The 26,249-nt window shown below is 38.4% G+C and overlaps 1 protein-coding gene across 1 annotated transcript in view; it reads right to left on the bottom strand.

Annotated features, from left to right (window-relative positions):
- LOC137132078 (uncharacterized) overlaps positions 1–26,249 on the bottom strand; it is a 66,660-nt gene that overhangs the window by 10,345 nt on the left and 30,066 nt on the right. Inside the window, exon 4 of the mRNA XM_067514152.1 lies at positions 11–216. Within this exon, the coding sequence (XP_067370253.1) occupies positions 11–216 (206 nt within the window). The remainder of the gene's footprint in view (positions 1–10; positions 217–26,249) is intronic.

The following is a 26,249-nucleotide window of genomic DNA, read 5'->3' as shown; positions in this document are numbered from 1 at the left end:
AAATACTCACTTGATCAGCAGGATCTCTGTCAGAAAACCAAACGTGGCTGCTGCCACTTTGAAGGTGCTGGGTGGAGGTGGATTGGTGAAAGCGGTCATCATGCAGTAAACAACAAAGGGTACCAGAGCCATCAAAGCCAAAGCAGTAATCAGCACGAGCCACATCTGCCAATGGAAGGTAACCGACCGCCATGGACATCTTCTCTGGAGCTGGTACTGGGTAGTGAGAGAAAAACATGCAATCACACGAGTGAATGTCTTCGCCAACTTGGATGGTGACCAATGTAACCATTACATCTGCTAAACTTCAACATAAGAACAATTTGAGTGCGAGGACTGTGAGCATTTCAGTGTACACAGTGTGGCTGTATACTTTTGTGGGGTGGGGTTATGATAATAATTTAAACAACAAATTGGCGAATTTCAAGGCTCAGATGCCAAAAAAATGTTCTCATACCCTGAAACCCTGAAAGTTTGCGCGGTAATTACTGAATCTTTTATCAATATAGCTGCAATTAAGTAGCAGAAATAAGCACTTTTATCTAATTCCTGCAAGACATTATGCACTGTGGCAAAAGTTGCATCGGGTTAAACTTTTTTGGTGGACAAGCCTAGATTTTTTTTTTCCCCCCAAATGCCCTTTCTCTCAGGCTGGATGCTTTAACAGACTGACCTCATTTAAATGAAAGAGGAGGCTGTATATTTCGCACAGGGCTAAAGTCAGTCTAGATACAGCCTTAGTCTGCTAATGAGACTGAATTGCCATTGATTGTGGGTCACCTCAGTCATTAGGCCTGACATCAGAGCTAACTTCTGGCTTGGAGGTTGTTGTTTTTTTTTCCCCTTCTTTTTCCTCAACCCAGTAATGAGTGACGTATCTGGCCTGCTGATAGTTTTCAGTTCCAAGGAGCAGCTAGTTCAAAGATTTTGTAATAACAGAAACCTCAGAAATACAAAGAGATGCCTTCAAAAAAAAAAAAAATAAAGGAACAAATAAATGGCAATAAGCTGAAAAGCAAACAAAAAGTAATTTAGAATAAAATAAAAGTACAAAGAGCTTGGGCTTGTTCTTTCAATTACATTCTTCAACTTAATTTAAAAGTGTACATCATCAGGAGAAAACTTCTGTCTGCACATAAAAGATTGCTTAATCAAAATCACATGGGAATCTTTCAGCCAATCATCACACACTTGCTGGTGATCAGCTACTCTTAACCATGACATTGAGCCAGAAGTGCAGAACTCCAAACCGATTTGGCAGGCAGCTCCACAACGCAGTGACACAATGTGAACAGTACGTGTACCTCCTTCACAAGAACACTGTCGAGGACACTGACATAAAAATTCCAATTTACATACCACCACCGTGTGAAATAAGTGCTTGGTTTACTTATCTAACACATGTATGTGGTCATCTGTACAGTGTCCGTCTGGAGCCTATGAAACTGGGGTTGTGACAACATTTATGCTACATTACGGAACATTAAACAAATCCAGTTGGGGCTAATATGAACTGGTCTTAAAGAAAGTATTTTGACTATGTTAGTCTGTTTTTTTAAATATTGATGTGATGATAGCAAGCTTTATAAAATAATAATACTTGAATACTACAGGTTTAGGTTACATTCCAGTAAATCAGGAAACATTCTCTACTTACAAAGAATCTGTAATAACTGCAGATTGACCCTATGATGGTGTGAGTAAACAAACCCCTAATGCTGGAATAAGCTAAGTAATTCAAGCCCAGACGTGTATTGTATATCCAGTTCCTTTATATCACAGGTTTGGCACATAACAACGGTATAAAACACTTAAATGCATAACATGAATTACAAAAAAAAAAACACATATAAATACACACACTGGCTGATACCGAAAAACAAAACCCTAAAACATGCAGTCATCAAACACTGCCTTAAATCCTCGCCAATGTCGCCTTGGCCTGGAAAGAAACCAAATGACTCCAACAATGTTTGGTTAGTGGCTGGAATTCATCTGCAAATGCACACTTGCTTTGTCCTTTTTCATGGCCGCTCTTTATTAATTAGATTCTTTGTGCAACTGAGCTATCCTCAATGTTTAAGGTTACATCAGGCCCCAGTAAGTGGCTGCCTGATAACAGAATGCATCCATCTTCATTACTCAGCCCTTTCTGTCTAGGCCTGCTCCTCCACAAGTGAGCTATGTCCGTGGGTTCTAAGGAACTGATACATTTCATTGCATTCAGACCTGAACTTTTTCCTCCTTTGATTTTAGACTCTGTTATTAAATTACTGGGTTGTGGTTACCTTTCATATTGGGTCCTTTTGTGGTGAGTTGTCTTTCTCAAGGTAAGGCAGTGTTGCAGCCAAATGAAAACCAAACACCTTCTTTCGTGTTTTTAAATGAAAGACCATCTTTGTGAAGGCACTTTTGTCTGATCAATATCGCAGCCAAGTAATCTGTAAATCTTTTGCTATAATGACATTTCATCCTGTCCTACTGCATTAGCTCCATTTGAGCCATCTTTAACAAATTTGGGGTATTAAACAAAAACATTTTAATCACTCGGGTTACGCTGTCATTATTCTGGACAAGCTAAAGCTGTAAACCAAAGTCAGGTCAATTTCTTAAAAACTGTTGCTTGTTGTCATTGGGAACATAGCAACTAATAATTCTGAAATGAGTGCATCTGAAATTAGATTTCCAGCAAATGAATTAATAAATTAATCATATATTAATTAAATCCTAGCATTGAAGAATATTCAGCTTGTGCAATGTGTTTTTATAAAGCAAACCGCTTCCTTCTAATTTATATTTGCTTGCTGCGGGACAAAAAAAAAAAAAAAGAAAAGAGAGAAAAACGTTTCCACTGCTTAAGAAAGCCCAGATTTTTAAACAAATGTCTTCACAAACCAAAACACATGTTTTCAATCTTAGAGGAAATATCAATAAACTCAAATCCCAAGGTAACGACGGAGCGAATGTGTTGCCACACAGCGAAGGCTTCGTTTTGTTATACAGAGAACAGAACCTTTTAAGATGCGACTAAATGTGGTGGTCAGTCCTTAAGGTTTAAAAGCAATTGAAGACATTTTGGTGACAGTCCTTAAAAGGCACGGTTAAACGAAGCTGTTTGCCTCACATCTATCAGTAGGACCTCAGCCTTCAGTCATTTCAAGGCCAAGGCATGTTGAATCCAGTTAAAAGCACCACGATATGTTTTATTGTATTATTAAGCCAAATTAATTATCTGTGTAGAAGCTGAGTGAAGTAATCACGAGGACACAGACCTGTGTTGTCTCCATGTGACTCTGCATGGAATGTAATATTTTGGAGGGTAGTGGTTTTAGAAGAAAACCCCAATTAAAGACACACTATATGATGTGTATCCTACGCTTCTCAGACATACCTGCCCATTTTTGGTAAAGAACTGGAAATCACATCGGCTCGGCACCTAATCCTAAATTCCAACAACATGTATTCCGAATACTAGATTGAGGAGCAAGCTATAACGTAAGGAGTCAACAATCCATACATTAAGCACTTGTTAAAAATCACAGTGTGTTAATTACATCCTCATGTTTTATGGCTATGACCTTTAAACACTATACCAATCAATCAATACAGGATGGAGGCAGCCTATTGGGAATATTTAGATCCACAGATTCTGAAAGTAGGACACTATTTATCCAAACACAATCATTATTAATAGTCGGGCAGTCAGCCCAAATACATTTTCTGCATATTTTCCACATTACCGCCTCTTCCTTAGCACAAGTACAACCACTACCACATACACATTGTTCACCATCGAGATAATTAAGTGCTGCTACATTGGTACAGTACGGCCAAAGGCACAAAGGGACAAATGCAATGTCATCGTCATAAAGTCACTGTTAGATATTGTTGACCTCATTATTTTAACAATGTAATATCAAACATCAATGATAACATAAAAAGTTTTTGTATGACATTCTCAGCTATGCTCAGGATTGAACGCACGTTTAGAAAATCAACGGCAAGTTGGGTAGTTGTTCGTGGAATTCTAGCACAGTGCAAAATTCTTTTGAAAAGCAAACAATAAGCAGTTAATTTCAGAACGAGAGAATTTTTTTTTTTTCAATTGACATAACAGACTAGAAATTTAGCCTCTGGATGACGTTAAATTTTTTGTTTTTTTAACCTTTCTGAAGGTGATAACTCAGACAAAGTCATGGTTTTGATGGTTACAGACATGATTTTAATGCTAAGTACTGATCCATGCATGCACCCAACACACACACACACACACAACCTCCTGTAAAACTCAGAGAAAAGCACGGGCAGCAATACAGAGATATTAGTTTTTTTTTATAATTTTCAGCAAGGCTCAACCCTCTGACAAATCAGAGAACTTCAATTGTTTCTGCTTAATTATTAATTACATTTATTGAAATTTCAAAGCTGCCACTTCCAAAACTCTGCTATAGTATCATCAGGGACCAGCTCCCTTGCACTGGATATGCCAGTGAAATACCACTATCTTACATTCACAGGTTTCCTTTGTACAGCTAGGAATATTTAATTATTTTAATTTTTTCTTTTTGCTATTTGCTCTTGAGTTTTTAGTTTCGAAGATGGAAAAATGCACCATCCAGACTTTTGGCTATTGGTCAATTCCTCTTTAAGCAACTGTAACAGGGCCAAGTGTCCTTGAGCAAGATACTGAACCCCAACTTAGTTGCTCCCGGTGAGTGTTGGCCAGCTGCATAGCAGCTCCCCCATCGGTGTGTGAGTGTGTGTGTGATTGTGAGTGTGAATGGGTGAATAAGAAGCAGTGTTAAGCGCTTTGAGTGCCGATAGGTAGAAAAGTGCCATATAAGTGCAGGGATCTGGGTTTGTGTTCGTAAACTGGCTCAGTACTCAGTAACCTTTAACTAGCCGTTGGATTCGTGTCGACAAACTTTGCATAGATCTCCTAACTTCAGGTGCGACACATATTAACTGTATAACGTGGAAACGCAGAGCAGCTCTGAGACTGCCGCTCATATACATGCCGCTTGTTTGCCAACAAAAGAGATGAAGTTCTACTTAGCACAACCAGACTAGAAAGTCTATTAACTTATTGAGATTAAAAGCCTGATGCCTTCCCTCCTACCAGCCCCTCCATGCTCCCTTCCCCCCGGCCAGAACCACACCTCCGTAGGAGAAAGGTGATTGATGAGAGGCATCCGGCAGCTTGGAATCTCTTCTCTCATTAGTCTCCTTTTGCATGGAAGCCGTTTTAACACACTTTGTGAGAGCAGGGAATGGGGGGAGGGGAGTAAGGTATTGTCCACTCTCTGACTCTTTAGAAGTTAAGTACTTGCACTGAAATATTTAGCTTGTACATTAATCTCTGGAAAATTAATTTGCCATTTATACTTTCTCCCTTAACTTAAATAAAAAGAAACTTATTTTTTTTTTTTTTTTTTGTGTGAGGTTTCCACTCCCTACTCTTCATGCTCTGTGAGCTCTCTCTCTCTCTTGACTCATGGGACTCCTTGGAAATTAATGTCCCTAAGGGAGGTTGTTTGGACAATCAGGGTGGCTCCTATCATCGACCACTGAGGTTCTTTTGAGAAGACTTAGCTGCATTGGCAAAAAGGAAGCGGACAAATGTTACATATGCATATCTCTAAGGCAGACATGCTCAATCACATTAATGCCAGTGCAGCGCATTATTATGCACTAATTGCCAGTGGTTAGTAGGGTTACTTTAATGTGCTGCTGATTGTATTGCTGCACACCAAGTGGGGTCCATTTACTTTAGATAAATAACTTAATTGAATGCTAAGACAATAATCAAGATAAACAGAATCAATGTCCGTTATGGAAACAATTTACCTTGTGTTGCTCCTGATTCCATTTATGTTCTGAGTACACGTTAATGCAATTCAACCCACACATCTATGAAATGTAAATAAGGAATAATGATTAAAAAAAAAAGTAAATCTCTGCCTCTAAATTGTTACGGGACTGCATTGGATTCTACAGGACTGTCGCTTTAGCCTTTTCTAAACCAGAAAAAGCCAAGACAAACAGAGCGAGGAGTAGATGAAACCGTGTGTTTTATTAGCTTCCTGTCATTTGCTAATATCCTTTTTATTTTTGGGACTCATTCATAAATGAGTACAGTCACAATACTGATATATATATATATATATATATATACTGACATATTTCATTAGCATTAGTGGATTTGAAGAACTGTCCACTTAATCAGTACTTGTTTCCTGATATATTGCTAGTTTATGAGAACATGCTGTGTGAGAACATGAACATGCATAAATCTAAGCTTTGTTGTGGCCTGCCCAGGTATGTATGCTGAGCAGTACACCAAAACTAAATCTGATCGGAGACTCTTCATTATCATACTCAACATACCAATATTATAATTTGTTTAACTTAGAATTAAAGATATTTCCATGTCTCATACATGGGCCAACCAGTGAGAATTAAACCCGTAAGACCGATTCGTATTTCGCTTCACCCACCGTTACAGTTGCATTGTTTGTAGTGATCATCATCATGCATCTTTATCACTGTTTTATGATGTTGGTGTCAGCAGAAGTCAACAGAGCTGATGTTAGCTAAATCAGCTCGCTCATACTGTCAAAGCCCAGCTGAAAAAACTGAAAGCTGCAAAGTAAAAATGACGTGACTGCCTTTGTCTACCTCTCTTTCACATAGGATTTCATAAGGAAATCAACCTGCAAAATCTATCTGCATTATTTCAAATTGCATATGTGCTGTGCAGGAACAGAAACCTTGACAGGCGCACGAACAGTTACTTGGCAGATGGTCAATTGTGGCTCCGTGGCTCCATGCGGGGAAGTGTAAGACAGTGTGAGAGGATGTGCATGAGTGTATGTGAGTGGGAAAAACAGAGAAGGCATTGTGTGAAACAGTTTGTGTGTCAGAGAACGAGGGAGTGGGGTTTTGGTCATCTGCCATCGGATAAGATATCCTGACAAGGCAATCAGAGGCAAACAAATTCTGCAGCCACACGGGTTCAACTCTGTCGTTCTTCACCTTGATGAGCTTTTGAAAAATGGACTGCAGTTGAAATTGGTTTTGTATGAGAGGCTTCAGATCTGTCTCTTGTCAGGATTATTGCCACCTGTCTTCATTGGCTGCAAAGGTCTGTTAATTAATCTGCCTCTCCTTCTTAGTGCCCGGAGAGGACAGGGTGAACAGCGCTGCCTTCCCACGTCAGCACTCCAGCGTCAGATATACTATTCCAAACAAATATATGTTTAATTTAAGTGTAATTAAAATGCTACATCATATGTTTCCTCGCTAATTGTGTGAATTAAGCTCAGTGCATTGAGATATTTAATTTAGTTTACTACATAATTAAAGGCTTTTGAGGGACAGTGGTGCCTCTCACAGCCAACAAAGGTACAAACAGAGCTCTTCTGAGTGATTCCCTCCTGACTGATAGTGTCTCACAGTGAGTGCAGGGTATTTTTAAAAAAAAAACCCCGTTAAATTGACTATTTGCTCCCGAGGAAATACATGCAACGTGGTCCGTACTATAGGAAGGTGATCCCTGATTAAACATGTCAGCTGATATCAGTAAATGTAAGTGGAGGCCTGCAGTTAAAAGCACCAGCATGCGATCCAACATTGATTAATTGCACACGGATGGATTAATATGCCATTGGATACCCATGCCAAGCTTATCAGAGTAAAAGTGTTATTACACAACCATCAGCTGTGATGCTGTAAATGAGCAGGAGCAAACACATGTATTAGCTCCGGCTAGTGCAAGACCAATGGCAGGGGAACAAAAAAAAAATCCCAGCTCAGTGGCCTTTTTTCTTTTGTTGCATGAGCCCCAGTCACAATCCCACAGGATCTTGCTATTGGCCTCAGCCCCTGCAAAGTGTCAAATTGATCAAGTGTTAGCTGGGATTGTCTGCTGCCGAGTGTCTGCACCTGTGCATTCCACTAAGTGTTGAGATCCCAGTGATTTTGAAGTGAAGTTTGAACTTGGCCTGCTGTTTGCAGCTCAGGCGTACCCAGACATGCCTGGCTGAGAGCTGCTTGTATTGTACACACAGTCCTGTCACTCTCTGCTGTTCTGTTGGTATGTAAACCATCAGTGTCACACCAGTATGATATACTGGACCTGAACCTTTTTTTTTTTGTTGCAGTGCAGGTGCTGTCTAAAGCATAGCACGGAAATACTTCTGCCAAGTTACAACATGCAAATAACTCAACGGAACAATAACTTGGAGTTGGCCCACTGCAAAATTTAAGTTTTCTTCTGTTTTACATGTCTGAAGAAAGGGAAAAAAAAATCATCAGACAATCCATATTACCCCTCTGAATGCATGCCACAGTCCCCTTAATCAACAGCACTTTCACATAGGTTTGATTAAAGTAAAAATGAGCTGTTGTTTCTCCAAGGACATCTTTTCATGTGAAGAATACTTTTTCATTTAGCAGATGCTTATATGCAGAACAGTGTTGTTGCTGCCCACAGGTATAATCAACCAGAAAATTAATAATCATTCTGCAGGACTACAATTATTATGCTTTAGACAATTAATAATGGAGGCGAAGCTTGGGATGTCTGATTACAATAGTTATGCTGCATATCATCAAGATTTAAATTTAACATGTTACAATGGAATATCAGACACTAGTGCACATTACAGATGTTTAAATTTGGCAGTAGGGCGGGTCATGGGGGCTGAGGGATGGTGTGTCACCACCCACAACTCTAACCAAACTGCTATTAGAAAAATTACAGTGCACGGTAAGAACAGGCTTGACTACTGAGTAAAGAAAAGAAGTAAAAATAATGATGTGTCTCACCCAACACATTCTGCGGGTCCCTAAACTCATTATGCTGGATTAAATTAGTTGAATGCCTTACACTGTATTTGCCAAAATTTTGTTTAAAACTGAAAAAGTGCTGGTAAAAATCCCACTGTGTTGCTCTTATGCATTTCAGCAACAAGAAAGTGCTTCGTCACCATTATTTTGTTGTCAACTTCCTGTCTGCCAACCCCCTGTCTGCTCTGGACATCCAGCATGTGTCACGTTTTGTAACTTGACACCTGCTGACCACCTTTCACCTAAACGAGTTCACCTGTTTTATAATCCAGTGGACAATTTGACGCACTGCCAAATCTCTAAGGAAAAGACAGTTTGACAAACATAGCTGCGCTATTCGATCGGTTCACACAGCGGCTGTTCATCCTGTTGTTACAGTCATGATGATCAGAATGTGCTTGTGTGTGTGAAGTTTGTGTGTGATCATTTTTGGTAACTCTACATAAAGATAATAACTATGTTTAGTGGACAGTTTTAGTCCGATTTTTGTGCCTGCTCAAAGACAAATCGAAACAACCAAAGTACCAACACTTTACAAAATTATAAAGAGTACAAGAAGTGATATCTTGGTAGAACCTTTTTAGTTTGATCTGAATATGGACCTTAACCAGGGGAGGATGCCGGAGAGGCAATAGCACAATCAATGTAAAAAATGAACAATAAACATCAATTTAAACCCAATTGACAACCAAAAAAAACTTGTCTGTTTCCTCATTGCTTGACACAACAATGTCAAAATAACTTTGCACTGACAAGCATCCAATATCACCTGTGAAGGTGAACCTTAGCTTAAACTTTAAACACATTCTGACAAATGTCCTACCATTATTTTTTTCGTTACCCATCGGAGCAGACGTCTTACACACCGTGAGTCCAACTAACAATGAGTCCACTCAGTTTTGACATCAAGCTTTCACAGAATGAAAGAAGAAATACTGAAAAGCACTGGGGTCCAATACCTGAGCAGGATAGTCAGCTCATTGAGTGGACATAAACTTCCTGCACCTGACATGTGGTGGGAGGAGGATTAGTTAAACACACTCAACCTTGGCTGACTCACAGTTTGTGGAACCACAAAGTAATCTCGAGGCACATTCACTTAGCAGGCAGCTTGATGATCCCAGGCCAGTGATTTATTCATCTTAGGCACGTTGCGAGGCTGTAAGAATTTGTCAAGTTAGAATCCTAATTAAAACTGTTAATCACAGATTCCTGTTTGTTCAGCACTTGAGTGAAATGAAAAATGTGATCAAATTATTCATTGCTCCCTTTCAGACAGGTAAGCCGGTATAGCCCTGAGCGTCAAAGTGCCACAAAAGTTTTTTTTTAAAGGCTTATGAAGACTTTAGGACCTGACTTTTTCATTTACTTGATGTACATAGAAATTATACGTTGACATCAACAATTTTACCACCTGATCAGTTTGGATTTATTTATTTATGTAGATCAGCATGAGATGAGACATCATTTGTTTTGCCCAACTGTGACCTAGACATGTGCAAAACACAAACCCAGAACAAGTGCTGGGCAGCACAAACTCTATTAAAAACAATGCGCAAACCTAAAGGTGGTCAACCTACAGCTACAGCTGTGCCCCTTTGGTGTACAGTGGCTACAAGATGAGTTAAAATAAATAAAAAATGATTAACAAAAAAACTGTAAAATAATCATGACTGACCAAAACACTTCTCTCGGTGCAGAGTATAGAGTTGCCATCCATTCAGTATTGAGAACAAGCATCACCTTATGTCAGAATCCATTGTGTCAGATGACATTTATGATAAAAAAAAAAAGTTTGACAAGGGCTGGATCCAAATATTAGATTTTTGCCATATTTGTTTGTTGGGTTTTACACTGTAAATGTTCAGATACACTGCTTGGCACTACTTTCTTAATGTAAAACCAGTGCACAGAGGCAAATAAGAGGTCCACTTACAGCAACAAGAGAGGAAGTATCTATCCTAACCTCCATCCAGAGTTTAGGGTACATAGAAATATACCATTAGCTAATTCATTGGTTTGGCAATGAGCATTTTTCAAGTATGAGTAGCAGCCAAAGAATTGTGTAAATGTTTACACTGTTTAAAAAGTAGGGGATAATTAAATAAATCAAATAAAAAGCCTTGGGCAACAGTAGTTATTGGAGTTATTTTTTTAAGTTGCAGTTTTGTTTGTGGCTCAGATTACAATGTTGATCATGCTGTGAAACATTATTATAGATTAATGTGTTGCACGATGAGTGTAGACATTGAGCTTGTTCTTATGTTGATATTTTTAAACCCTTAACCTGCTTGGCTGGATTGAACAGGTGACAACATTCAGGTTCTATCATGCCATAAACCACCACATCAAGATGTTCCTTCAAGCAAATGATTTAACAATCAACTGGAAACTTTCCAGGGTCTCCACGTTGGGAAACTCCAGTGAGTGGATAACAGTGAAGAATTGTGGGGAGGTAAAATTTATATTACTGTAATTTACCCACTTGCTAGTGTGATATGAACCAATGAAACAAGGTTCCTATAAAAAACATGGGACCACCACCCTGTCGAAGCAAATTATAATGAAACCAAACAAACAAAGTCTGGGAGAATTGTACTAAGTGTCAATGATAAGATTAAAAGCATCTTGCGATGGCCTATCAACATGGAGATTAATATCCATAAAGAGCTTTTGATCTCCCCAACATAGGGTAAGAGCTATTCCATTGAAATGTAATACTCTGAAACAGGCAAAGACTGACATATCTAGGATAAGTCTATCTAGGGGACAGTATTCAGGAGGTGGATGTCCTGAAGAGCATGGAAATGTCAAATGTCAAATGTCAAAATACGGCAGTGGCATCGTGCTTATTGATATTACAGAAAAGAGCTTTTGGTTACACACTAAAGGCTTGTTAGTCCCACGTGGTGGGTTCATCTATCTTTTTATTTTAGATTTGAAAAGTTTTTTGGCATCTACAGTACTAGAGTATCAAAAAGAACACACAGTATATATGAAATGCATGGTGCTATAATTGGCTAGAAATCTTTCTCATGGCTTAATCAGAGGCAAAAGCCTTCCAAATCTGAACAACAGTCTTATTTTTTATTTTCTCAGTGGAAATGTTGGAAGTGAGCCTGCTGTCCTGAATTTCTTTTCTGATCTTATATTATAAGGTAAGAAAAGTAAAAAAAACAACAACAACAACAAATTAATGTTTATGACGTAAAATTTATTATGTAAAAAAAAAAAGGATGGTGCTCACCCTCTTTAAAATGAGTCACTTACATCACTGTTTTAGGTTAATGGTTTTAAAAGTCACTAAACTTGAGAAATGGAGATTATCTAAATGCAGTGAATGTGTTTCAAGTGACAAAAGAACACTGCCTCTGTGAAAGTTACTGGACTAGAAAGAGGTTCTGAGGTCTGATGTGACCATTTAGATTTTTGGTCATCAGGCTAGATGCTGTGCAGTGTCAGTCCAAGCCCGGTAGAAATTGGGGAGGGTTGCAAGAGAGAAACAGAGCTCCTGAAAAAAATAGTACAAATATTTAATGAATGGAGAAAATGCTAAAAAAGAAGACTTTTTTAAAGTGTTGGGATCCTGAGAAACATTGGTCATTGCAGTGAGGATGCAAAAAAATGATATTTGAGCTGCAGTAACCTATGGAAGCAGTTCCGTGTCAAAAATGTGAAATATATTAGCATCTATTTAGCAATTTAGTAATTTAATTCACACTTATATAGTTTAAAAGTTGAAATACATTTATTGCATAAGAGATTTGACTTTGAAAAACAATATTTCTGAATTTATGTGAATTATTGTTTACAGTTAATTTCAAACTGAAATTTCTAAAACTTGATTTCAATATATTTTAAAAGAATAAAAAAAATTGCATATTCAAAACCCAAAATTAAAGTCTCAATTTCTTCATTTCAGTAAGCCTAGTTCTGATCGAAATATTCAAGTTAACTCAAACAGACTTCGAAATAGATTTTAAATTCAGATCAGAACATCCGGGAGACTAAGGAACAGCTGAGGTTGGATGAAATCGATCTGACTTCTGGACAATGTGCTTACCAGGGTCTTTGTACCTGGGGTACTCTTTAAATGAATAGGAGAGCCCCTCCTGCGCAGACCCTGGTTAAGTGTTTTTTTTTTAGCTGTGTGTCTGCTGGGTGCACAGTACCTGTCCTGCCAAGCAGTGTTTAAATAGTTACCTGTTGTCTACCCAACAGTGGAACTAACTGTAAGCAAGCAACTGCAGAAAACAGCACTTTCTTAGCTTTATTTCTGTGTTTGGAGCAGAGCTTAGCATTAGATCCCAAAGCTGAGGAGTGACTGGAATCTACTGATGACATTTGGGATCTAACTTTCACTGCTGGGTTGGTAACGGTAGTCAATCTAAGTCAATTAATTAATGTAGTTCTCCTACAAAAACTGCACGCTAACTCTACTTCACTTGACCCTAGTCCACCCAAGCAGCCTTGTCACTTACTGAGAATTTTGCCTAAACTAAAAGCTTCGTTTTCCGTTGAGGGCATCGCCAGAGGAGCTACTACATGTCTTCTGGTGTCTATGGATCGTAGACTGAATCATAGGTTTGACGCCAAATACTATTTTACATGGGTACAGTCAAAGCTAAAGCGGTTCATTAACTGCACATCATACTTATTTTCATTCCTTGAAGTGTTTCCTCTTATTAGATGATTGGATAACATGCATTTGGTGATTCAGTGTAATAATAGCAAGAAGCAATAAGCAAACAAAACAGTGATTACCAGAAACAGCTGAGAAAATTACTGCAATATGGCTTCCTTAGCTTTATTTATTGGATGTTATTGTGATAATGTGATGTTAGTGATGCATTTTAACTTAATGAGGTGAGACAATGGTAAAACAGCAGCTTTTAAATTGATACATTGCTGTTGTCTTCACTGATTTTCCCTATGGGAGACTGCTGCTGTTGGGACCATACTGAGCGTTTATAACATTTTTATTTTGCCCCTTGGGCCTTTGTTTCATGGCAGTGCAAAACAAGTGGAGGCAGTTGTTTATTAATGTAACATACACATACTGAAATCTTTGAATATACTGTAACTGAATAAATATTTAAACAAAAATGAAATTATGTTTTAGTTATTTATACTCAGTTGGCAGAGCGGCTGCCCACCGACCAAAGGGTCGGAGGTTAACGCCCCGCACTTCCCGACCCATTATCGAAGTGTCTCTCGGCAAGACACTGAATCCCCAACAGCCCATCTCAATCCCAGTGAGATGGGCTGGTAGAAATTAGGGAGGGTTGCATCAGGAAGACAAAAATTACATTCATGTACAGTACAGGCAGGCTCCTCAAATGTCCAGTACTGGTTCAATTTTCATTTTGAGCAGTTTAACCAAAGAAAATTTGGTAATTATTGACTTTCTTTACACAAGAGAAATTATTTCATAGCAGTTTCCTCGAGAGAACGAACCCTACAACCTCCAACTGAAGCTAACGCCAGTTTGTCCTGTACCTGCTCTGAAACGCTTTACACTGAGCTACGATCACACCCCTTTAGGTAAATGCCCTGATAGAATTACAATAATTAAGAATGTGAAAAGTGTCTCTGAGTGACTTGAAGCGTGAGCCTTTTGCTTAGAAACTTTTAGAGGCGAAAATCTCTGCACCACCAGTACAGTACCAGTCCCAGTACCACGTCATCTACGAACAAAAAACTAAAATCATGTCAAATCTAAAACAATACATATAATTCTTCATACAGTGGTTCCCATATCCTGGTAATGATACAGATAGCACTCATAACACATTTGTCTTTCGTTTAAGTGTAAGTAAGTAAGTGATATTTAAAAAGAATAGAAGAATAGTTTTTGCGTCAGGTAATGTGGGTGAAACACAAACTAAATTCTAAACAAAGCATAGTGTTGAATTTGTGTGAATTTGACTTTCACTTTGTGTTTGAATTTGAATTTAGTGTTCAAATGGGTTACAGTTGTCGCTCAAGTCCTCTTCGTCAGACATAATTATCCCCCGTCCTCGCTCAGGTTAAGGTGTTCATTCTACCGTGTTGACAGTTCTTGTAAGTGGATGGCTCCACTCTAGAAGCCCATCTAGACATAGATGTGCAGCACTGGTGACCTTTAATTTCATTCAGGCTGTGTACAAATGACATCAGCATAGCCCACTTAGGAAAAAGAAGCCTATGAAGGAAAGTCTTTGCAAGATTGTAGCTAGTCTGGGTTTCGGCACACCGGCATTATCTACTCCCGGCCTTTAATGACTTCCTGCCGAGAGGAGCCACGGTGAGAGCCTTGACAGTCAGACTAAGAATAGCATTAGACACAAGGTTATCTGGGCATTACACTCACTGTAACATGCAATTAACTCTACTGCTCCATTTTCATTACACAATTATTCATTAATGTCAAATTAATTTTATGCATTGTTCTACATGACCAAAGCCTGATTACGGGGCCCTTGCACTCTAATATCCCAAGTTAACCGGTGCCAGCCTCACTTGCAGGCCGACTAATTGCAATTTAGTCCTAGACAGCACCTCCCTCTTTAAGCCCTCCTTAATGGAGCAACTGATTCACAGACAGGTAACGATTGGAAAGACAAAGTGCTTCTCTCTGTGAATGGAAAACAAATGCACTGCTGCTAAGCTGTTTTCTTTGTGATAGCACTAAGGTCTGCCCTTTGTATTCAGAGAGGGACAAGAGGTAATGTGTTTCCTTAAATCCTATTTGTCTTCCAATTCTATCTCCATATAGAAATAAGAAGACCCTATTAAATCACACGGGGATGTCTATACAGCAGGAGCAATGGAATTTAGTTTGTGGGCAGATAACAATTTGCATTTGCCATGTCAAGATTAAGGTTCCATATGTAAGTTTTTCATTATAAACTAGCTGAAAATATTCTAAAATGGTCTAAAGATTTAGGGAGGAACACCTTTCTGATCCATTTATTCTCTGCCTGGGTTTTGGGTATTCGGTTCAGTGATTTCTTTCCCCAGTTAAAAAAGAATTAGCTCCTAGTGCCTCCTACTTCTATGAAAAGAGTGGGCTTCACTAGCAATATTTCTCAGACAAAATGCGGCCTAGGGTCACACAGGCCACGGTTATAAGTGCCGTATATGATGGACAATTCTCACTTAAAACTTCAATCCTGCCTATTGGTTCACAAGGTAGTAGACTGGTGATGCTTGTTCACCGTCCAAAACAACTACCGATGTTTCCAATAAAGAACTAACGGCTATAACCAAGTTAGTCCCATTTACCACCAATTGCGGAGACGGTACAGCTAAATCTTAGAAATAGCCGCACCAGTGCGACCTGCAAATGCTGCATGCCGGCGTTTGTTTTTGATTGATGACATCATTGCATATTATGGGAAACACAAGCAGCGTGGGACTGTGCATTTCACACTGAAAAATGACGTAGAGTGTGCGAATATGAAAACTTATTTGATGTCTGAGGTGCTAGGATATTGATACTACAGTATGGAGCATTGGAATCGACCAACGACTCACATTCTCCGCACACAGCGGACAGCAGGCACAAAGAGAAACACAACTAAACAAACAGCCATGTTATTAACATTAACTTCAAAATTTAGATGAGATGAGGATCAAGAAATAACGTGTTGGACAGGTGGAAATTTCAGTCAGCTGATTGCACTTGTTGAAATGTCAGGTAAAAAAAAAACTTATTAGGTTTTGTCCTCCGAGAACAATGTATGGCTAAACCAAATATAATGAAAATCCATTCAGTTCATCTCCGTTGTTGAGATTTCATTCTGGACCAAAGCGCTGGGCTGAGAGATGGACCAACTGACATCAATATCCCCAGAGCCATGTTGGTAGCATGGCTAAAAAGGGCTATGACTGACCTTTCGGTTCCATCCATCTGATGGTAATTAGGTGCTGCAATCCCAGTGTTTATGAAGGTATTAACACAACAACTGTTAGGGCTTTTCTTCCCATCTTGTCTCTGTCCTCTATAATGTCTTTCACAGCAAGCAGCAGTGTGTGTGCGATAACTCAAACCTTATTTAGGGACAGCAAAATTGTTTCACACACTTCTGTAAGGGTAATGTGCCTCGTGCAATAATGGTAGGAAAAAACCTAAACTATGATGGACATTTTTTTTTTTTTTTTTTTTAATACACCTGGCATGGAACACATGATTAAAGAGTGCAAATTTGAGGGTCACCCCAGGCCAATTGGACCTGTCTTTCATGTACTGATTCACATCAAAGACGCTCAGGCAAGACTCCTCAAGGCATACAGTATGTGATCAAAGCACGCTCGTCTTTGCAAATTCTATTTTATGCTTGTTGTTCATATTATGTTTCAGAGTAACCATACAATCCTTATGCATAATTGGGAGGGTAAAAGACATTTTAATTTTTCCAGGACCACATTTCATGCACAAAACAAGAAATTGTAATGCAAGATAATGATTAATGTACTTCTTTGTTGATTGACCATTGAAAAAAAACTACTCTTTTATTCTTCTGTTCAACAGACTTTGTAAGCAGTAGGGCAGCAATTATTGTTCATTTTCAGACCAGGAATAATCAAGCCCTTCAAAAGAAAATTAGATAATAAGCATATAAAATATGAAAGGAAAGAAACAGCCAACTAGAGTCTTCACTCGGAATAAAAGAAGATGTGATTAGCGTGGCCAAAGGTTTACAACATTTTGTTGAATATAATAGATATAATTACTTTCATGTTGAATTGAATTCACTTCATAACAATATATCAGAATGGGGTGAAATATGTCTGGATTAAAAGTGTGATATTCTTTCTTCCGTGTCTTTGTTAGACTGAAGGTAGATCATGCTGCAGTCTGTTGTTGTTATTATTATTTTTATAATCACAAAAAAGTCTTCGAAAAAGCACGTTAATTATATAAATTATTTTTTGCTCCCGCATCAACACGCACATACAAACCATTAACAGAAGAAATACTTGGCTTCTGCAAAATCATTCAGCATGTATGATGTCTATAACGGCTCTTATTGACCTCATAAGGGCTTCTGAGCTAATCAGCAAAAGTGCTTTTCAAGAGGTTTTTTTTTTTTTAAATTTGCTGAATTCATCCTACTGAATTCCTCTCATAGAAACACATGTGGCCCTATTAATTTATTATTTAAATAAGTTCTGTGCTTGGAAATGAGTCCAGTAGCAATAGGCTATGTTATGTTTATGTGTAAAACAAATCGTATATTATTTTTGGGAGGCCGTGGCACGTTTGGTAGAGCAGTTGTCCACAAAGCACAGGGTCAATGTTCTTTTTGCCATTGAAGTCCCACGTTTCCCAAATGTACTGCTCACTTGTTTGACGCTTTGGAGGAAAGTGTCAGTTAAACAACTAATTGTACTTAAGCATGAGCTGTTAGCTGTTTGCTAACAAGCTAAATGTTAGCTAATATGCTCTCATGCTCTGTTGACCTTTTTCACTTTACAATTTCCCTTTGTATTTTCAGCACGGAGACAATGTCTTGTTTTTACATTGCACTTCATTTATTACGTTATTTAGAAAGTCTTTGGTAGTAATTCATACATTAGCAGTGACTTCCCTACTCATCTTGAGTATATTTCGAGTACAAGTCGCCTTGAGTGTTATCTTCAGTCCTGATGATTCAGCTACTGGCGCAGCTACAGGTTCATACCGATTCTGCTTGGTTACAAAAAGCACTTTCTTCAGCTACGCTTATTCTCCCTCTACGTGCCTCTTTTACTGTGTATTTCTACTGTAAACACGATACTGTATTGCAACCGGTATCTAGTTTAAGTTACTCAATCAAGAGACCACAATCAAACAGGAACTAGCTTTCTGGGACTATGGAAGTGAAACAGGCAAATACAGATCAGATATTTTACGTAATCATATAGCGGCTTGAATTTCAAATAATAAATTATCCACCGTGTCCGTCTGTATGGAAATGCTAAAGTTATGGGCAATAATCTTGCTCACTGATGTGTTTCTAATAGGTTTTGGACATCGATTGCATCGTAAAGCACAGCGTCATATGTTACAGTGTATCTGGCATCAGCTGTACTAACATTAGCTGTGTTTCGAGTATCACTAGTCTTTTCCTACAAACATTTTTAATACCAGACATTTGGACTTATGTTACTAATGACATTAAAATGGCTCATTTCTTACTAATCATCTTACTAAAGCCAAGACAGCCACAGTAGGCCTGCTTCACAGTATCAGGACCCTGACCAGAAGTAGTTAAATGGAATCCAGCCATCTTTAACTGTAATATTTACACCTACAAAACATGTCAAAATATCTTCCAAGACATGTGAGGAATGTTATAAACATATTAAATAACCAGACATAGAGTATCACAGATGTATTTAACAAATGAAATTTATTAATAGACAAGGCTTGAACACTAAGTCCACCGTTCATTATGCCATGTTCTTGCATATTACTTATTTTATTTTTTGTATGCTGTATTTTTTCCTGTATATTTAATGTGAGTATAAAAGAAAACATGTGTGCTGCGTGGATGCTAAGTCGGGGGAGCATAACCCACAAAACAGTTTCGTCAGTATTGCAAACGTTGATTTAGAAAACAGTTATCAATCTGTCTGCTCTTTATTCACATCACCGTGTTGATAGTTGTTGTGCCATTATCACCCGAGCTGATTGTTGAGGATTGATTAACAGCTTTGTGCATCCCCAACTTCTAATTTCTTTTTGTCTTTTAATTAAAACCCAGTGCACATCACCTCTGGCTGTATTATACAGCAGCCGAACAGAAATGAATGAGTGAATTGCAGCCTAGGGGTAGGAGCACTCCTCCTAAGATTATAATTGTCAAGATGAAACTCTCCTAAACAAGCTTCAGCAAAACAAATTTTCAAACATAAATTAATTCATCGCCTTGTATAGTGAATATATGCATACAATATTGTGTCACTGTTGTATTATTAATTCACACTATTAATCACAAATGCCAGTGTAAGTGTCCTGGAGATTTTTTTTTTTTTTTTTTTTTTTTTACAGATTTCCTCCTCCTTAATTAATAATTTTGAAGTGTTTGAATGAAAATAAAAAAGAAAGAAAAAAAAAAACTACCATAAAACCACTTTCATTTAAAATCATAAATAAACTAGGATTAGTTGATTTTACATCATGTAAAAAATACAATGCTCTTGTATTACAGAGTGGAGTCATTTCCCAGCTAATTGAGACAATAAAATAATTGCGGCTGGAAAATGCTAAACAGCAGTGCTGACACCAGTGTGTGTGTGTGTGTGAACAGTTTATGGACATAAGGGAAAACATCAGCGTGAGCACAAGAGGCCCTGGATGTTGATGGTGTACTATACATAGTATGTCCAGCTCGAGTGTTAAGATGGGTCTTCGTATTGTCCACTGAGAGTTGTTTACATTTCTTCAAAAGCTCCATTTAGTTTTCCCTGACAAGGTGGAATAAGTGACTTGGCCATGATGGATGGAGGCACCCGTGCTAATGGTGGCTCAAACTGTGCCCACTAGTGCACGGTACATTGATAAATTGACAACAGTTGGGACATGCTCCGCTAGCAGGGAGAATGAGGCTACCAGGACGTCCGACTGCTCACCATGTCTCCATGTCAGCGTTACAGCTCGCGGTGTGGAAGTCCCCAAACAGCTGCGGTGGAGGAGTGAGTGCTCGGAGGGGTATTTGGCAACTTGTGTTTGATCTTTGTTACCGCATGCAAGACTGAAGATGACTATTACTAAAGAAGTAAGAATTGTAAAGGTCCACAAATTTGCCATGTAGTGTAAAATTCTTGAACCACTTTTCAAACCTAATCCAAATGGAATCATATATAATGAATCAGTGCTTTCCTTACAATAGAAACTTAACTATTTAACTACTTTACTTGTTTCTTTGTGATGATTCCAAAGTCCTGTTTGATGGTAGTACAGTATTTACCCAAACCCAGACTTTAAAGCTGCGGAACTGTTTGTTTTTCTACAAGGAATCCTATAAATTGCGTAAAGTTTCCGTTTCTTACGCTTGGTCTTCTCAGCTCCTTGTTTTGGTTTCGTGGCGGGCAGAGATAAAAACTGAGCTGAAAGTCTACTGGGTGTTTGACTTATAATTGTCCTGTAACCAAAACCCAGACATCGTAAATGTTTACGTCGCTTGATTTGTAAATGAGCAACTTTTTCCTAACACGTTACGCACAAGAAACTTACATTCAGTCATTTATGCAGACGCTGTTTCCAAAGCAACGTACAAGTGTGGCACAAAGCGAGTTTACAGTGTTAAACTCTCACTTTACTATTTACAGCTTTTTGTGTGGCCCAGAAAGGAACAAGCTGCTTTATTCCGGTAAAATACACCAAAACAAAATTCTGCATGTTAAACTCCTCATGCTTGAAGCATCAGCATGTATAAAAACAGAAGTGCTTCAGTGTACAAATTCAATTCCGTTAATAATGACCTATAAACTTCAAATGGTTGTTATAAAACCTGCAGTTAGTTATGTAATCTGTATTGCTGACTATCTTTCACACAACTCATACAGTGTATAATGAGCATCAGTTCAGCTTACCTCAAATGAGACTCATAAAGCTTCCCTTGGCATCCTCCCTGCTGTCTGTTTTGCCTTAGTGTGATATTGGGTCCATAACAATCAGCACCACCCTAATTATTTTTGGCACTTCAAACTTGCTCTGAGGGAGAAAATACCAATTTGAGGCCTTTTAAATGCCTTAACCTTCTTTTTAAAGAGCCAATTATCTAGCATATCTACCCATGATGCTCAGCTTTACACCATTTCTGTCACTTCTTTGCAGAGAAACCTATTTTACACAATTAATGAAGATACTTAGTAGCTTGTATTTCAAAGTCCAAGCTCTAGTGTTGTGTGTGCAAGTTTATCTTTCAAATATCCTGCATGTGTGTCATCGCAGATTCTTTTACTATTAACAAGGACTCAGTTTTAAAGTGTCTTAGACTTAATTAGTACACAGACATGGAACGATGAACAAGAATTCATAGACTTTGATAAGTTTCCATTAGCATATCACCTAACTGTGGCAGGTTATGTTGCACTAACGAGAAGTAGGGGAATGAGATAGGTCGCATATCTCCCTTCGTATTGACAGAGCAACTTCTGCAAATTCTAAATGAAGTTAGTTGGAGCGCCTGTCTCTGCAATTATCTTACATTTGTAAGTACTTGGGTTACTCTGGTGATTAGTCAAGACCCCTCAGGCCTTATGAGATCAAATCCAGATGTGTCGGTCTGTTCACAGCTATGCGTGCTTAATTAAAAATAAAATATAAACCGTTGGAAAAACGACATTTTACACAACAAATTGTTTACTGAATGGACTTGATCATAATCTTACAATCTGAAGAACCCTACAGACTATGAGTTTCGTACTTTCATCACATTTGGAAGCTAAAGCCAGTCTAAGCCTCATGTGACTCACGTTTGTTGATATTTGTCTCATGGACATATGGTAAACGCCATGAACGGTCTGGTATCAGCTAATGCTGTTGTGCATTCAGCTTTGTCATACATGTGTCACTGCAACATTCTGCACAGTTTTCTTCTGATGTGATCAGTTTTCCCATTGGTCTTTACCAGGATGCTCTCTTAAATAACAAGAAGTGGAGACTTTAAACTAAAAGGTCTCATGTTTCCATTGCTTGCTAAAATTTCTGACTTTTACTGCCTGCGTGTTTACGTTCTTAAAAAATACAATTGTTCCTGAAAAAAATAAAAATAAAAACTGCACCAGCACGGCAATTAAGTGTCTTTTCTCCTTTTCCATTGCTCCAACACTTAAAGGCAGGTGCTTTTATTTTCATGACCAAGTGAGTGCCATTAAAACTCCATGGAAACTAATTTCAAATGTGATTACTGGTATACCTTTGCTGCAGCAGTAGTGTGATGAGTTCAAAAACAGCATATGTCTGTAGAAAGAAATGTCCATCTAAGTAGGTCTGCAACAGATGGTCCTTAAAAATAAAAGGTGTTCATTACCACTTTGTCGCATTGCTGAAATTGTAAATGTGGTACTGGATGACACTTCACTGAGGTGCTTGATAACTCTGCTAACTCAAAGCTGTATTTCCCATCACAACATCAATGTACATATAATGAATCAACATCATTACGATCGCACAGACATGCATGCATGTTCAAGAGCTGAATTTTAGGGCCAATTTAACCTGAACTCTTCGTCTCTGTTCACAGAGAGAAAGTCTCCTTAGTAACATAGAGTACAGATGCTTAGATGGCCTTTGCACAAGAGCCTGGTCCCATTACAATGTGTCATAGCAAAATCCATCCGCATCTTTACGATACAGTAATCTTAGTGAGTCACCTTACGTCTGGTATGTCCGAATGGTTTTCTGCTAGGATCTAAACTGACGAGCAGTTAGCCCAACATACATAGCATACATCCACCTGTGTTCCTTTGAAAGCTAAACTTAGTTTGTGGAAGTATTAAAATTCTAGCAGAGGAGAATTAAATAAAAGATGATCGTGATACAGCTAATGATAGGACAGCACTCTTACACGCTCTGGATCTGCGTTTCATCAAAGGTTATGATAGTTTGCCATGGGGTTAATGATGCAACGAAGAAAAAGATATGTGCAGATTTCAAATCCCTATACGTAGCCATTGAAAACCATCCACTTCTTCCACTGAAATAAAATGATTTTGGAGCTCGTTGTTTTTAAATGCTACAGTGTCCAGCCCGTACATGAGGAATCATAATAAGAGCTATGCAATGACACATTAAATAGTTTTCCTAATATTTTTTTCCCCTGTATTACGCTAATTTTACATTAGAGCACATTTCATACAATTTTCAACAACTTGATTCAAGAGAATGAGGGATTATGGCAAGATCATTTTATTACCATCGCCACATTTTACTATGTAGTAAATTAAAGCAACATACAAGTTGTGTAGGTTGCTTTAAAGTTTTAGTATTTTGTAAATAATACAAATTTTAAGGCTAAATGTGTTGAGCTTAAAATAAATGCAGAGCCATTCAACGGAGGGGTATTTTGTGTGTGAAATCAAGAAAGACAGATTGAGAGAGAGTGTGTCGGTGCATTTTGAGGGGGAGGTGTGTGTGCAATGTGAATGTCACATATTTCAGGATCTCCCCCCCCCCCCCCCCCCCCCCCCCCCCCCCCCCCCCCAACCACCTCTCCAAGCCTAAAATCATTTATAGGCCTATAAGCAGGTTGCCTTGACATTTTTGCAATGTTGTCATCAGCTTAGCCTAAATGCTGGGAAATATTGGAAATTTTGGAAAACGTGACGAGCCTTCACGTAGCATCAATTCATTCTGTTAACTTCAGAACTTTCACTTTAGAAAGCCATATACCAGAATTCATTTTTCACCGTTGTCACACATTTAAGCTTTGACAAGTGTTTGACTTTAAAACAAAACAAAGAACAACCAAACACACAAACAAAAAATGTCCAAAAATGAGAAAAGGTATATACATGAACAAAACATGCTACATTGAAAATCCATCAGCTTGAATAGAACAATTGCCTATCTCACTGATAGCTGCAGTGCGAAAGTTGAATAGCGCAGGGCCAGACAAAAACAACCCCTAAAGCCTGATCTATTTTCTTGTTTGGAGGTAACATGAGTTCATACATACCTTCTTGTGATTTAAATCAAGGTCATTAACTGCGATGTGTTGGAGGATGCAGAAATTGGGACATTAATCCTGAGGAAATAGTTATCTGCCTGAAGAGGTGTGATCAGAATGCAATAGGACTGGATAGTAGTGGATGAAAAATGTGACACCAAGTCTATGTCGCCAGACATTATCTTTCACAACTTTTGCACATAACTCCTGAACTATTCAAGATGTCACTGAAAGAGGAAAATCTAGGATCGTGCCTTTTGTTCCCGTGAGCCTCATTTCTCAGCTATTTATTGTGCATTGCTGTAATTCTGCCTCTGTTCTGGGCCTACTTTTCAAGATGAAATACATATTAACAACAGGCTTTACTTGCATTTTAGATAAGAATAATAGTAGTATCACAAAAGTATGAAAGCCTTGAAACAGGTTTATATGAGAGACCGTTATTTCTAGTTTCCCTCGTTCTCTCTTTTCATATGTTACTGTTTCCTTATCGCTTCCCAGTTTGATTTGCAGCTCTCAACTACTAATGTGCACTTTAAATCTTCCCAATATTTATATGTTGTCTTACTAAATTCTGCATAATGAAAACATAATGCAACATTTCCATAGCAGTAAGACCATCAGTACATCAGAGTCATGTGTTATGAGTTTCCCTCTCTACTCCTATTTTCAGTTGCTTGCATTTAGCAGTTTTTAGAACACAGTCAGGTTACTGTCAGTGACCTTTAATACTTCCTGCACTGATGTGCATTGGAAACACCTGCAGAAAGCGATGAGTCGAAATGACGCCAGAGTACAATCAATAAAAAGTATGACGTGGCTGTTGTTGTGGAATTCTGTTAGTCATGTCATCATGGTTTAACCTCTGCCTATTTCCAGTCAACTAGTTATTATGTGTCAGTTTTCCTGTGAGCAGCATGTGCGTGATAAGAGCTACAGCCTGGCAGAGCTAACATGGTAACGCAGGAATAAGTCTGGGGTCAGGCTGAGCATTATAGCACGTGACTGGTTAGGCTATGTCTTGAAAAACTGACCACCTTCTCTGGCGGACTTCATCATAGTGGGTCCTTTGGGAGTCTCCCCACTACTCCCCCAGGACAGTTTCATGTCTGATTGCTCAAACACGTTCCTTAAATGAAGTTAAACGTTAACAAAGCCATTAATGCATCGTACACAGTGCCAGCAACTTTGCTCCAGTTTGAAAGACGTTGCAAATGCTGCTTGTTCTCCAGAATATCTTTAAGAGTCCTCCCTCCTGCGAAAAACACTAATTGCTGACCTCATAATTGTACTGTATATCCATAGCTACAATAGTTAACCAAGTAGCTCTGCAAGTAGTTAGTCCATCACCAAACTTATAGCAGCATCTCCTTTGCATTTTTTTGTGTGACTGAAATGAACATAAAGCTGAATTTACCATGTAAGTTGGTATTAGTGACTGAGATTTAGCTTTTGCTATGTGACGCTAACGCTGGCAGTGTTTATTTGAGAATTTAGTTCTACGGTTCATATGTGTCGACCCTCCCTGAGGTTACAGTTATAGGTGGACTGGTGGACCCCTTCTCTTATTGCAAGTACTGCAAGTCTGTCCTGAGTTTCTTTTAATCCCCGTATTGAAAAGTGCTCCTCTAAATTACTGTGTTATTTGGAGACAAGATCAATTACCATTTCCCCACAAACATGGGATTATTTAAATTAAATTAAATCTATTTTTTCTTCTCACCTTGTTTACTTTCCGCTGCTGTTAATATCACA

Source organism: Channa argus, chromosome 8, assembly GCF_033026475.1.
Source record: "Channa argus isolate prfri chromosome 8, Channa argus male v1.0, whole genome shotgun sequence".
Lineage (NCBI taxonomy): Eukaryota > Metazoa > Chordata > Actinopteri > Anabantiformes > Channidae > Channa > Channa argus.
This window is presented reverse-complemented; position numbering and strand designations above follow the sequence as displayed.